Genomic DNA, 16,835 nt, shown 5'->3' on the forward strand with positions numbered 1-16,835 from the left:
GACAAAGAAATAATTAAACGCGTATTTTGGCATCTGTAGTAGTTTTTGAACGATCGTATGTTCAAGTGTGAATCGAATAACGATTTTATTAATATAAATATAGATAAACTAAAAGTTTAATATCGTCGAATTTTTGAAATAAGCAATTTTATTTTCGTGTAAGGCAATAAAAGAACATAAAGGCTTTTAAAAAATTATATTAAGCCAAATGTTCTTTTTTTAATTTATAAATTTAATTGAACTATCTAGCAATGATTCCAATACTATATAGAGTGTCCTGCAAATAAGCAGTCTAAAATACCTCACACATTTTTTCCAAAGCTCCATCAATTAGGAGTTAAACCAGCAATATAAAATTTCAAATTGACTTGACTGGTAACTACGCTCTAGAAACTTTTAAAGAGAGACGTTTTCCACCATATAAGACAAAATCTGCGACCACTCTATATAATAAAAATTGACACAAATAGAAATGTTTATATGAACTACTCTAATAGGGAGAACAGTCAAAATGATTAGATTTATGTATGAATAAATTGACGGGCCATCATGATCGTCGTCATATCATGTGCATGCTGGTCAGACAGACTACAGCATCGGATTACATTTAGTGTAGAAGACATGTAACTGTCTGTCTCATATTTTAATAATTGAATTTTCACTTTTTTTCGCATGCATATAAGGATACCACATTTAAAAATAAAAAAAAAACTAAACTAAAATTCGACACGTTAAATATAATTATCGTCCCGCAATGACAATGGAATATTTTTGGTTGAATTTTTATAGCTGAACAAGTGGGTTGAAATAAATGTGTGCTTATATACAATGAATTTCGTTTATAGTGAATGCACAAAACTAAAATCTTTTTAAAGTGATTCGGCTGTCACGTAACTAGTCTCTAAAAATATAGTTGAAGCTCTAAAAATATCGTAAAAGCGTCAAAAACTAAAGTTTTCTTGCACTTATAACCTTCAAAGTTTTGATGAAATCTCTTTTGGGGCGTTTAAAATATTGTCTGACGAAAACGATGGTTTGCTCTCTCTATCCAGGGGGTGCCATTCCATTACTTTATATACCAAATGAAAGAGTCCATGAAGGGGATATCTGAGCCCATGATCAGTTCAGGTGGATTGGCAGTCTACTTCTGTCTCAGATATAAATTTGCATTAAGTTCTCTTTCAGAAAATTTTATACCTAACACTCAAATTTTCACAAATACAATACTTGTTTTCAAAGAAAAATAAATAATCAATTAGTAATTTAATTGAGATATTTTCTTGTTTTATACAAAATTCGAAAAATTGGAATTGTTTTTTGAAAGTATTGTGGTTTATTATATAAATAAATAAATAAATAAATAAGTAAATAAATAAATAAAATTAATAACTTATTTAAACAAAGTTTGTTCTTGATATTATTTAATTCCTAAAAATTTTGTTTTTATATATTGCGATGTATATAAATAATAATTTTTATTTTTATTTTTTTGGTATTTTATGACTAGAACATTCTTTGGTAAATTTCAATTAACATTTTTTTTTATTCTTTTTGATATTATATTTTGTAATAATTCTATTGGAACATGACCTAGTAAAAATGATACTCCTACATATATAATAAATTTTGCAAAAACACTAGTTTTATTTTCTTATGGTTTGTTAAAAACTTTGTTTTCAATATCATTTCAATATATAATTGAGATTCGTTGTATAATTTAACTTTGGCTTCAATTGGTATTTTTTTTTTTTTTTTTTTAATATTTTTATTTATTTTTTCTTTTTTATTTTCTAAATTTCTAAAAAATATGATGCTTCTGAAAAGTCTTTATTTATTTTTTTTTTAAATATTAAATTAATAATTGTATATAATATATATAATTAATAAAATGAATTAATATAAATATTATTCCCTATTGGTTACATCACTTGTTTATTAAATTTCATTTAAATTTTTCTAAAAAAATTTTCTTTTAAGCTAAGTTTCAAGATCTCACTCTTTATTTTTCTTTTTTTTTTATTATTTATTAAAGTTGAATAGTAGTCATTAGATAAAGGTTTTGGGAATGTTACATTTATTTGTTTCCTGAAAATATACAATAGTTTTCCTGAATTGTTCACTAAATAAAAAAATAAAAAATTTCACCGTCTAGCACAATCCCTCGCTCTTATGCCGTTTCCAAACAAAATTTGTTTTGAAATTCGCCAAAAACTGTTTTTTAGTGTATGGATTTTAAAAACTTGTAATAAGAGATCTAAATGATATATTTTATGATCTACCGGCTTAGTTGGCTCACCAACTAATTACCAACTACTTCTGTTTTGTGGCACTCACAACAAAAATTAATTTAAATAGTGGCGATTAACTGGCATAGTGCATGTATATCCATGAAGAAGGTAGACTCAGCTTCTTAAAATAATTGAGGAACCGAAATAAAAGCCGCTAAAGGTAGGAATACACATAGAGCTTCAGGCCTTCGAGATCTTATGAGCATTTTGAACGAGCCCTACAACCTAACCTATTTTGAAATATATAAGTCCCGAAGAGTCCACCTACAAATTCAAGCCTAGCATTGTTTATACTCTATAACAGGCATGGGCGAGTTATTTTATGTCGAAGTCACCATTGTTATAACTTTATTGTGTGTCTCTTTATCCAAGTCTCTATTGTTCATAGAGGAGGAAGCGAGACGGGTATACGATTCTTCTACCTATCTCAGCTTTTCTAATAGTAATGAGATAGGTAGAAAAAAAATGTTGTCCCTCTGCCCTACTCTTATTTTTGGTTGTCACTGGTTTGAGTATCACTGTCTTACTCGTATGTTAGTTACAGAAGTCTGAGGGACTTCTCTAAGCCACTTTTTCCCATGTCTGTCCTATAGTATAGGGCCTATACTTAAGTAATTTTACCGAAGCCAACCTTGACGGCTTCAAAGTTTGTTTTCGAGCCTTATAGTACAATTTAGTTTATTCGAATTTGTATTTTAATTTTTTCGAGGTTAAAGAACTTAAGCATAGATTACATATTTTTACACTTTGCAGCAGCTACGATGGTTGCATTCGGATTATTAAGCATGATTCGAATTTGAATAACAGAAACGTATTACATAACTTCAATTGGTGAGAATCAAATGCTTGTTTTATTTCCTTTAAATTAATGCGCAACTTAGCCTTAATAATTGCCTTAAAATCTTAAACAGGTACTTGTTTGCCCTATAGACAATATTTTCAAAAATCTAGGCTAAATAATGCTTATAAAAAAAACTTTTAACGATGTGAACAACTCAATGAAAACTATTGTAGCAAATTGATCCAAAAATTATGCTCAATAGGCGGGAAAATTAAGAGTGAAATTTTATGCAAATCTAAATGAAATACTTTAAAAATTTTTTCTACGAAATCTACAAATTGTTTAAAACAATTAAAATCTATATCATTATTGCTTTTAGTTCACCCTAAAATATACAAAAATTTATTTTGAAACACATAGCAATAACATTTAAGATGTAACATTCCAAGAAATACAGCACAGAGATTTGTGTGGTTTTCTTAAATGTATTTTACTTGGAAATTCGTTGCGAATGAATTATATACGAAGCTCAATAGGTTTGATTTTTTTTTTATTTATTTGGTATCTGTTGAAAGCTTAAATTTTTTTTGGAAAGCTGCAAGTATTGCTTATTATTGCCCTATAGTTCGTCAATTAAAAAAATATTATCAAAAAAATTTGTTATTTACGTCTTACCATTTGACGTCACTGAAATATTAGTTACTTCAATATATTCATCATCTTCAGTTGTGGTAGACGACACTGTATTGCTGTTACTACCCATAATTTCATCATCTTTAAAACATGCCGATTCTAAATGTTTATTTAAATACGATTTCAACGCAAACGATTTATGACATCGTGTACACTCAAAATTTTTATCGGATGAATGTGTTTGCATATGTGCACGTAGATTTGATCGATCAGCGAAAGCTTTACCACAATGTGCACATCCATATGGTTTCTCACCAGTATGTGAACGAAGATGACCTTGTAATAACCATGGTCGTGAAAATAATTTCCCACAAACACCACAACTGTGCGATAATTTATGTGTAAGTACATGCATTGCTAGGGCAGGCATACTTACGTACGCTTTACCACAAGTCATACATTTTTTCGCCGATTGTGAATCTAAACTTCGATGTGTTTGTTTATGTCTAGATAGATTTGATGATGTGGCATATTGTTTACCACATTCTGAACACACATAACGATTTGGATTTAAATTTTTTGTTTGTTCTTGAGCTGTTTGTTCTTCAACAATGATTTCTTTTGACGGATATTTTTTATTCGTTTGTTGTCCTTTTTTACTTGGTAATTTCTCTTTTTTATTCTTACAACGACCATCAGCAACACGTAGAGCATCATATGTATAAATCACTTTATTATTTACAATGTGTTTCGAATGATAGGTTTCATGTTCCCCCACCCCGTGATGATGACCATTATTCATATGTTCTTCTTCAATGTCTTGTAATTGTATTGTACGTGAATTTGGATTATTATTCTCAGTGTCTGATGAACATTCAGAGGTTGGTGGTGTTAAAGGAACTAATGGTTGTGTATTTGGCGACGTTAATGGTTGTGTGATATATGTTTGCGTTGATGTGATTGGTGATTGTGATCGATACACCTCAATTTCATTTGAATTGGTGTCGTATCGATGATGGTGATATGATGTTATATCTGGCGATGGTGTTGTGTTTCGATATCGAATATGTTCTTGATGTTGTTCATAATCGGGTGGCGTATGATGATAGATGATTTCCTCGTGCATTGTTGCTGCTGGTACATAACGATAAATGATATTATGCTCATTGTCGTCATGCTGTGGCGTTGTTGTTGAATTCATTTGTTGAACTGGTGTTATTGTTACATTATTATGGTCGTTATTATTATTACTATTATTGTAAGACACTATATTTTGTTTTTGGTATGATGACGTCGATCGGCTGTATGTTATGACTGGTGGTCGATAAGGCGTTGTTGTTATTACGGTGGGTTGTGGTGGTGGGGTTATTGGTCGTTGATGATGTGAGTGATGATATTGATCACTATATTCATCATCTGTTGCTGGCGATCGTGCCCTTTTTATTGGCGGTGGCGGCGGCGTTGGAGCCCTTGACACTACATGATGATGGATTATTGTAATAACTCCAGGTGCTTGTAATGGCGGTAATGATTGTGATAATGAGAGTAGATCATGTGCAGCTTCTGTTTCTTCTGCCGTACGTGTTCGAAATAATGATGATGAATGGGAAGGTGAACTATTATTGTTTTCTATAACTGTTGGAGGCACCACAATTTCATTTTGTTGTTGTTGTTGTTGTTGTATAATTACTACTGGTGTATTAGGCCTGTGTGGAAGGATATACTCTTGGTGTGAATAATCTGTAAAGAAGAAAAAACAATATTTTAATCTTTAGTTCTACAATTGTAAAGAGTAATGTTAAGCTTTACAGTTACAGAAATGTAACTTTCATTAAATTGGGTTTTGGGTCTAGTACCTTGTGACTGCGGAAAAGTTGTTTAAAAGATTAACATAACATAGGTAATTCATGAAAAGGGTAACAACGTAAACCCAACACGGTCACATACACCCACGCTTTATTCCACAATATTAAAATACGCCGAATATCTTACATATTATTTCCTGTTTTTTCCTGCCCATGCTTATTATTTTTTCTCATTGCTTTATCAAATTCTATGATTTATCCCTCATTTTAAAGCATACCGCGCTGGCTAATGACGAATAAAATAAAGTTCAAAAACTAAAACCCTGACGCTCTAACAAAAGCGTGCTCTTAAAAGTATGAAAACCAGAAAATATTTTCATCTGAAGTAAAATCGTCATTACTGTCGGGGGAACTCTAAGATTAAACAGGATTCCACAAGACGGGAAAGAAGCGTCGTTTTTAGTTCATGACTTTACTCTTGAGGAAGCTATATTCAATTAAATGTGACGTCACCTATAACCAGTGGACGATTTTGACGATATCTCATTTGTCAAATTATGACCAGATGAACATACACGCAAACCTGTCAAACATATAACCGTCGACACAGTAAAGTCGAGGTAAAAATTGATGGTCTATAGATTTTTATCTAAGTGGAAACATTCGATAAAGTTTAATTTAGCAACTTAACTCAAATGTATTAAACGTAAGTATTTAACGTAAAATATCGACAAGTTATAAGAAAAAATGTATTTTCTGTGATATATAAAAAAATGTATTCACTTCTTTTCTGAATTTTATTTTAATAATTTAATATAAATTTAAAATTAAATTTTAGTATGATATAGAGTGTAAAAAGGATAGAAAAATAATATAGAATAAAAACTTAAGACATATTCAAGGAAGATGCACATATAAAAGTATTATACTATATAGTAAGTATACAATAAGAACTCTTTCGACGGAGTGTAAGAGCAGAACAGAATCCTTGTATATAAATATCTTAGTATGTATATATGGAATACATTGTTAAGTATATATAATTCTTGTAAAAACGAGAATAACAGGAAAACTTCTGTAGAAGACATTAAGTATGGAAAAACCTTAACTACCTCATATTTTACATAAGTGTGTTTGTTTATGTTGATTTTTGTGTTATATAACTTTTATATGTGTTAGGTTAGAAGGTTATGCAAGCTCTATATATACTGTGTGGCACACTTTATTCCAGGCCATTTGTTAGTTAAAATGACTGGCGATATTATTACTTGAAAAAAAACATACACTTAAAATTTTTAATAAAGGATTAATAACCTTTTCTTTAAAGGTTATTCACTCCAAAAGTGTCCAAAATCGATGAATGTTGTTTTTCTGAAACACAAAATCTGAATACCAATCGATCTGAGGTTGTTTCAACCTCATCGCTAGATCAAATATGGCGCATTGTGCCACGAATGTGATACAACTACCGAACGAGGTTGAGTGGCGAAGTTGACACAAACGCATGAGTCTAACAAATTTCAAATATTGTTGTTTTGAAATGCAGTCGGATTTGAACCAGCGACATATGGATTACTATTGATTTTAGTGTCTTAAAACTACAGTTAAACCAACTGTGCTACCGATGCTCATTATTTTATACAAAAAATATAGTATATATTATAAAAATGATCAATGAGTTAATTTCAAACTTAGTAAGAACAATCTTCATGTAGTTGGCTCAATCACAAATTGACTAGACAAGATAGATATGCGATCATAATAACCAAATCCTTTATTTAAAGCAAACGCAAAGAAATTTCCTTTTAATTCATCGATTCGTTTTATTTACACGACTATATATTCCAACTAAGTACAATTTTATTTTCCATCAATAAAATGCATAACTTTAAAGTAAAATCAATCTCTTTCATAGAATTAATGATTTTGTATATTTAACTTCAGTGAAAATGAATTCATATTTTAAATTCAATCCTATTCTATTGTAAATACAAATATTGACCTATACTTGTTTCAATCGTTAAGAAATTGTTTGAAAGTATTTTTTCTGTATTTCAATATGAAACGGTCAACTTTGGGATGAGGTTGTCATTCTTTTAATTTTTTTTTTCATTGTAGGTTTCTTTCTTCACATGATGAAATTTGGTATGCTTCATCGAGCACAATACTTGCGTATTCAATAGGCTTATAATTACTTATAAGTCTTGAGGATTTCTTAAGATTTTCTTTGTGTGATCCAACTATCTTCTAAGTCTAATATTAAGTTAACATTATAGAGCAATATTTTTACAAGATACCTTGACTATAGTAAGTTATTCACACAATTGTGAAGGAAAACAAAACGGGAAGTTAAAAAAAGAACTCGCCAAACTTGTTCCCTTTTACACAACATATATATAATATACATAACAACAACAAGTATAAGTAAAATAGTTTGAGAATTCACCCCTAGAGGGTAGTTAATACATAGGTGTGTGCAGAAAGAGACAAAAGAAATTTTATTCCTACAAGTTTCAAAACATTACTACTACTTCTTTATTATATCTAACACCCATGAATTGTATGTACACTTCTATTCAATAAATAATGATACCGATTTGAAATCAATTCGTTATTTTTTTGATAAGTGTGCTTAGTTTTTGTTTCTTTGACGCTCTCTGTTGATGACGTGTTAATATGTGATCTGCTAGTTGGTGACACTTCAATGTACTGTTTACTACAGGTATAATACCCAGGTATGTAGTAATTATAGTATATATCCATGGTAATACCATACAAAATATAAGTAATTAATAGCATACAATTCCGTCCGTTTTAAAATTTGAATTTTTCCCACTGAATTTGTACTTTTATTAATTAATTTTAAGTAATTAAAAAGATATTAATTACTAAAATAATGGTTTAATCCAAATGTCCAGCCCATAAAGTTACGGAAAAAATATTTGAACCAAATTTAAATTTCGTGAATATTCCCTATTTATTTTGGTTAATATTTTGTAACTGAAGTGTCCAAGGTAACGAACGATGTATAATTTGTTTGTTTTGTTACCTGTATACAATCATCCCTTGATACGGGTGTAATAATTGTAATAATAACGGTAGGTAAGTAATATTCTAACATTTTAACAATAAATAGAATAGCTAAGGTTTATAGATACCTACCCTACCTACATACGTAGAAATAAAGTTAAATTGGTAGTTACAGTACTGTACAGGAACTATAAGAACTTTATATAACTTTAATAATGTTAATATCGTTAAATTTAATATCATATTAATATAATTTAAAAAATCATTTTATTCTTAACATGTTTACATTGGAGGTTAGTAAATAATTTACTAAACAACGGGATAACTAAGATATTTTCTTTTTCTGGATATTTCATTTGATACTATTTGATACAATACATAAACTAGGTAAGACTTCTTTAAAAAAAATGTCTATTTTAACATTAGTAGGCCCATAGAATAACGGAAAAAGATATGGCTTACGTGTTGTTCTCAGATACAGGTCAGAGGGTTTTTTCAATCCTTGGGGGGGTTTGAGTTATTAAACGAACTCGCCCGAATCCTGGGGACTGGAGTTATTAAACGAATAACTTACTTATAAGGAAGCAAAAAATATTTCCAGCCAAATTTGTTTTATAACTCCAGTATCCAGGTCCCAGACGAGTGGACTCGATAGATCCATTATTATTCCCTCCTAGAGATAAAAATAACTTCTGATCTTTAACTGGCAACAACACGTACAGTCCTCTACTAACTCTATGGGCCTATATAGTATAAAATTAAACCTTTCTGTACAACGATACAAAATTCAATGATGTTGTTTAATAACATTATATTTGAATGTGGGTGACTGAACATACAACAAGAATGACACATAGAATTTGTAAAACAAATTGAATTTTCGGTATGATTAAACAATTAGTTTTATGTTCGTTACATTCATGTCGTAGGCATTTTATGATTTGGAAAATGAATTTCTTACTAGACATATGATAAGTAGAATGATATTTTTTGTTTGTCCAGAAATTTCTTTAAACTCTGTTGACTGTGTTGTGTGTGGCTTAGCGAGTAAAACTTAGTAGCCAAACATTTAAAGTCGTCTTTAACAGAATGATTGCTATAGTTTTTTATTTTTAATTAAAAGAAAATAAAAAGAGTTTTCATGAAAATTTAAAATTAAGAAATGGGAAAATTTTGTTGGGAAATGCAGGATAAAAATGGTGTAAATAGATTTAGTTATATATTTAATTAATGGGAATACCATTGACTGACATTTGTTTTATTTTATGCGATTTTCCATGTCGTAACATACACAGTCAAGTGAATACTTGCCTAATTTTCATTTGTTTAGTAATATATTGTAGGTAGAGGATTTTTCATTTTGAAAATTGAAATAATATAGGCTGGTTCGTCAAAAAGTTTGACATATCACATGTGAGCCTTTTAAGATATTCTTCAATAAATTTCCTTTCGAAAAGAAAACGCCAAAATTACCCCATCCATTGGGTTTCACCAAATTCCAAAATAAAATTTTTTTACGCTTTTTTCTCCAAGGTAATTTTGACCCAAAAAGTACAAAAATCGGGTTCATTTTTTGACTCGTCGAATAGTTTTTGAGATACGGTCTAAAATCAATCCAAATAATTCGATATCACAGAAACTATGTATCCAATCATTAAACTAACCTGATTTTTATACTTTTTGAAACAAAATAACCCAATCCATCGAGTTTCATCAAATTTCAAAACAAAAGTTTTTTTTGTGTTTTCTCGATTTTTACCTTGGGGTAAAAAAATCTATTTCACTTTTGGCTAACCTGCCTATATGTAGAGTTTGTAGATGTGAATTTGGGTAGATATCTATTCTCTATGCATAGCTATAATACATTCATTTTAGCTGGTTGTTTTTAGAATGATCAACGGTGAATTTATTCCCATAAAAAGTTTAATTATACACATTCTTTTTTATGGTAATTATTGTGGCATTGAATGGAATTTAATATTTTTAAAATATACGTAAATTATTTGAAACATTTTCCTTTTTCCTTGTTGATAATTTAAATTATTTGAATAGTTTGGTTGCATGAGACTTTAATTTTGGATAAAACGTCAAGTAATAGAAGATATCTTCCTGATTCCTTTATCAAATTTTATGATTTACCCCTCATTTTAAAGTTTATTGTGTTTGTTTATGACGGAAAATATAATCACGGTCTAAAAATGTACCGCATAAGAAAAAACAGGCTAGAGAAATAATATTAAGATTTAACTTTGTTCATTATGTAATTTGTAGATCATATTTGCAATAAAATTGCCTATAAATAAAATGAAAATAAATTATCACTTATACAGGGTTGACCATTTTAATATATTATGGCTTATAGCTCGTTAGTTAACCAGAAAAAAATAACTTAAAAAAAATTTGCAGAGTTTAATGGGGGGCTTCATGTTCTGACATCAGATTGAATCTGTTTCACCGGGTTGCTCGAAATTTGAGCCTCATAAAAAACTGTCATATTTTATTAAAACATTTTTTTCGAAAATCGGTAGCTTTTGGAGGAAATATATCGTTACTGCATTTAATCGAAAGAAAATTCGCTAGTCTTAGAAAATTCTTAAGCTAAAAATTGTCAAGAGCAATAGAGGACATTCCCCTGACTGTCTATGACTTTAACCTGAAGTTATATTCTAGTTTCAAGGTTATTTTACCTTGATCTTCAAATGATCTTGATAATTTACCTGGGCTTAAAAGTTATTCACACAGACGAATGATTTTTATTGTCGACCACAACTTTTGGCTGAAGTATTTTGCTGTAGTTATTTTCGTTCAATTAAATGCAATTATGGCATATTTTTAAGTCGCATTTCCTTCGAAAGCTAACGTTTTTCGAAAAAATGTTTTAGTAAAAAATTTTAGTTTTTTTTTTTGAGGATTAGCTCCCCAAAGTGTTTTTCTATCTCTTACATTTGAGGATCTTAATTGACCATTAAAGCAACCCGGGCAATTACGTCCAATCTGATGTCAGCACCTGGTGTTCTCCATCAAACTCTGCAAATTATTTTTTTAATATTTAGCTACAAAAGCCACTTACGAGTTATTATCTATAATAGATTAAAATGATTCACTCTGTATATTATTTCTTCAGCGTGTTCTAAGCCACGGGTACCGCACTTCAATGGATAAAATATCGAAAGAAAATTCTCTTTGAAAAAAATTTATTTTATTTTATAAATATTAAATTACACAAAAAATTTCAGTTCATTGTGTTTTGTATTCTTTGCAATCCAATCATTTAATTTTTGAATCATTTCTTCACTTAAATCTTTTTTATAGGATCCACTCGTGCCAGATCGCATAAATTCCTGGTTATCACTTAATTCAAATATTTCTTTCCGATTAACAGCAGGATTCTTTTTCATTTGTTCAAAACTTGTATGTTCAATTAATCCATCAATTTCAATTTCAGTTAAATTCTTATTTAAAAATTTTGCAATTTGCTTAATTACATCCCGTGTATTTGATTTTAAATCCTCAAATTTAATAAATAATACATTATTTTCACTATTTTTCGATGCATTCCAGAAATCTTCGACATGCTTAAAATATGGTGTATACAATAAACGATCATTTGTTAATAACGAAACAACATCATTAATATCACCAGAAAATCGTTCTAAAATTCTCAAATGATTATAATATGATCCAACAATATCTTTTGATTTTCGTACAATGTAAATAATTTTTGGTTTCTTGATAAAAATATCTTTTGGTAATACTGACCAGGGTAAATGTGTTTTAATGAATCTCGGCCGTGATGAGTTGTCACAATATTTAAAAGTGTCTGTTAAAAATTCAATTCCCTTTTTATCCAGAATTTCTGGTGCCAATTCTGGTTCAAAATATAAAGGAAATTCAAATGTTGGAAATCGTGCAATTAATACTTTCGATTTAGCTTTCTCATAATTTAAATCATTTCCAATACACCATACAATTTCTTGTAACCAATTTGTACCAGATTTTGGATAGCCCATTACCCATACGTCATCACTGTGAACTTGAAAATTTTCAATATCATTTACAAATTTTTCATATCTTGAAGATAAACATACTTTGTCGGGACCAACTAAAACATATCCATAACGAATTTTTGTGTACCGCTCGTATAGTAAGGCATCATACTCGTTGCCACTATTTGGATCGACTTTTTCAATTTGACGTACGTCTTTCGACATATTAGACAATTTTCACTAAAGAAAACTTAACTTTTATAACTACGGTGTATCTGAATAATATTAAAGAAGTTATATAATATCGTCTGAATTTATACTTTTTATATGGAAATAGACAATGTGTATCAAAATTATAAACTAACAAGTGAAAACAAGCAATTGACTGAGTTAATTGTTGAAATACCATGCATAATCAGTGATGATTTCTTTATCACATTACACATACAAACATGTGACACATACATAACTGATAATCAAGTATAGTACATATTATAAAATTTCCGCCTTATTGGCACCCTCACGGGTAAACAGTGCTGTTTACGAAAAATCGTTTCAGACAAAAGTTGTTTAGTTTTTGATAAGGAACATTTTTTACATTTGAACTTTTGTTCTTACTCTAACGGTTTACAAGATGGGTCCTACGGACCCAAGACCCAATTGACCTATGATGCTCATTTACGAACTTGACCTCACTTTTTACGTCCTGAGTACGCTGTAAAAATTTCAGCTCGATATATTTTTTCGTTTTTGAGTTATCGTGTCCACAGACGGACGGACGGACGGACGGACAACCGGAAATGTACTAATTAGGTGATTTTATGAACATCTATGACAAAATTTTTTTCCTAGCATCATTATTTTTAAGCATTACAAACTTGGGACTAAACTTAATATACCATGTATATTTCATATATACATGGTATAATGAATTTCTTTGGCTTGCGTAGATGATACCTTCTCAAAAAGTGAATGTATGATCACACTTGAAACTTCTATTACGAATTTTATTTATAAATTCTGTTAGAAATTTTTAATATTGGAACAAAATTAGGACAAAAATTTTTTCTATATATATCATAGTTTCTGAAATATTGATGCCTAAGGATGTATTTTATGGAAAAACGAGTGCTATTTGCTTTAATTTTCTCCAACTCAAATCTACTAAAACATCGTAAGCCATTAAAAAATTTACTTGCTCATAAAGGGCATTAATGAAAATGCATATACACAATTCAAACATTTTTGTTACCCAAATGAAAATATTTGAGACTTACGTTTCAAATTATGAGGGTGACTTCTGTCTCGGAAATCTAAGAAACTATTGTATCTACAGAGATGATTCTAGTCAGCAAATTTTTGTCAACTTTAAAACCATTTTCAAAAGACTACTTAAAAAAAAAACTCCTTTAGGGTTATGAGAATTTTGAGAAAAGTTCGGCGCTCGAGGTAACAAACTTATTAGGATTATTCATTAGACCAACATCATAAAAAAGTCTGCGAAAAATCAGAACTAACGGATTTGATGCGGACTACCCCATACTTTCAAACGAAAAGGTTACAGAATTATATTTAAAAGTTGCATTGACGGTTCCAGTATCTACAGGAACAGCGACAGTATGCTCTTGATTTGCAAACGATTATGGCTGAATAATTTATAAGCATTTGGACACAAAATAATTCCAAATCAATCTCATTCGATTGAAAATAAATTTTTAATATATCTGTATGTAATATTTATAAAATTAATAAACAAATTTTATTTACTGGTATTAATCTTATTAATCATACCACTTCAATTGGGATTTTGACTATTTTTATCAATTTTTTGTTTCTATATTGATAAACAAATATTAAGATTGATTACAGTTTCAAGGTTAATAGTTTCTGCATACGTAGTTTATTTACAATACCAACCTCATTTTTATACCATGCATATATGCAATATTCATAGTATATTAAGTTTAGTCCCAAGTTTGTAACGCTTAAAAATAATGATGCTAGGAAAAAAATTTTGTCATAGGTGTTCATAAAATCACCTAATTATTCCATTTCCGGCTGTCCGTCCGGACTCTAAACTTCTTTCGTTAGTGAAATGGTCTCTACAAATTGGTCGCTACATTCATTACATATACGCTTTTCTTCAGGATCGACCCACCACGTCATTATAGCTGAAACAGTATCCGAATTCGTGCAGCTTTAATGTGGTAGGTATTTAAAGTTAAAAGTCCACTAAATTAAAATAATTTCAAACTATTAAATCAAACGAACTTTAATTTTTACTGGAATAGTATAAATATAACAAGTGAAAACAAACAATTGACTGAGTTAATTGTTGAAATACCATGTATAGGCAGTTGATAACACACTGTCACATTTCACATACATACATATCTGACATATTTAACTGATATTCTCATATAATGCGCAAGTGTTGATGCGCAATCGTTTGTTTTTTTGACGTCACGTAAATAACAAAAGATATTCACTTTGATATTCCTATATTAATACATACTATAAAATTTGCACCTAATTAACGCCCTCGTCGGTAAACAGTGATGTTTACAAAAAAATGTTTCCAACAAAAGTTTTTTATTTTTTTATAAGCAACATTTTTTACATTTAAACTTTTGTTCTATCTCTAACGGTTTACAAGATGGGTTCTACGGACCCAAGACCGAATTGACCTATGATGCTCATTTACGAACTTGACCTGACTTTTTACGAGTACGCTGTAAAAATTTCAGCTCGATATCTTTTTTCGTTTTTGAGTTATCGTGACCACAGACGGACGGACGGACAACCGGAAATGGATTAATTAGGTGATTCTATGAACACCTATACCAAAATTTTGTTCGTAGCATCAATATTTTTAAGCGTTACAAACTTGGGACGAAACTTAATATACTATGTATATTTCATATATACATGGTATAAAAATGAACATTGATCTGTAAACGTCAATGACGGAAAATTTTCTCTATCTTATGTCTAACCCCGGTATCTTTTACGATAAATCCATAGTAAAATTATAAGATTAATTCATAATTTGTTGATAAATTTATAAAATTAATGGATTTATTATTTTTTATTTTTTATAAAAACAAAACATGTAATATCGATAAAAGGGAAAAATTATCGTTTTTGATTATAATTTGGAAAAAAGAACAGTGTCATTTTATTAAATCGATTTTAAGGACGTTCATGCGTCAACAATATTAGTAGAGAAATAAAAAACAATATGATAATGCGATAATTTAAATGATTTTCTATGATTTAAGACAGGAAAACCTTACCTGTTAAAGAAAACCTGTTATCGAATTAATTTAAATTTTTTTAAAGTTTAAAAAATGACTACAAGTAAGTTTTAACATGGGACTAAATGAAAAATATAAATCGATATTTTTCAAAAATTATATCGATAACCATACTCGAAACTTTTATCAGTTAATAATTATTTAAACTTTTAATAGAATTTCATAAAAATTTTCTATTTTCTATTAATTTAAAATTCTTTAAAATTTACATACTGTTTCCCTATGAACGCACATAGCAAAACAGGTTGACGCATGAACGTCCTTAAAAAGACAATAAATGGTAGAATATGTGAAGTAAAATGAAAAATATAAGCAACACAGTTAAAAAAAATAAAATAAAGCGCAAATTTATCGGAATTATAATCAAAATCGGTTATAACGAAAAATGGAAAGGTGTCATTTTCATCTGTGATTTAGCAGATAGGTAAGTGATAGCGAAAAACTAACACCACAGATGAAAAGCTTGAACCAAAATTAGTGGGTTTCAAAAAAAAGATCTAATAATATCGGATCAAATTTGCCTGTGTTATCAAAAAATCGATTTCTTTAATTTAATGAAATCATCAAAATCTAAAAAATTTGTTCATAAATAGAAACTCTTGTGGCAATTTAAGGTTGTAAAACCACTGGAGAGAAGTATACTATTCAATGTGACTTTATATGGTCCTATTTGATAATATAAGTAAATTTGATGAAAATTTAAAAAAAAAACATTGACTTGTTTAAAAAAAGACTAGAACGGTAAGTAGTACTAAGTAAATTTTTTATCTAATCTTAAAATTAAGTCACCCCATTTGTATAGAACAAAAGAAACAAATTATCTTCCTTACTAAAAAAATAGAAGAACTTTTTACATTGTTTTTTCATTAAATATTATCTCAATTATTATACAGTGTGTTATGTTAAAAGTAGGCATAGGTAAGTCTTTTTTTTTATACCACGTATATAATATGAAATATACCTACATAGTATATTAAGTTTAGTCCCAAGTTTGT

General features: G+C 29.2%; 1 protein-coding gene across 1 annotated transcript in view; it reads right to left on the reverse strand.

Annotated features, from left to right (window-relative positions):
• Positions 1-3,449: 3,449 nt before the first annotated feature.
• LOC123295842 (zinc finger protein 480-like) overlaps positions 3,450-16,835 on the reverse strand; it is a 74,491-nt gene continuing 61,105 nt past the window's right edge. Inside the window, exons 2-3 of the mRNA XM_044877304.1 lie at positions 3,745-5,442; positions 3,450-3,454 (exon numbers count right to left, since the gene is read on the reverse strand). Of these exons, the coding sequence (XP_044733239.1) occupies positions 3,450-3,454; positions 3,745-5,442 (1,703 nt within the window). The remainder of the gene's footprint in view (positions 3,455-3,744; positions 5,443-16,835) is intronic.

This window comes from Chrysoperla carnea, chromosome 3, assembly GCF_905475395.1.
Source record: "Chrysoperla carnea chromosome 3, inChrCarn1.1, whole genome shotgun sequence".
NCBI lineage: Eukaryota > Metazoa > Arthropoda > Insecta > Neuroptera > Chrysopidae > Chrysoperla > Chrysoperla carnea.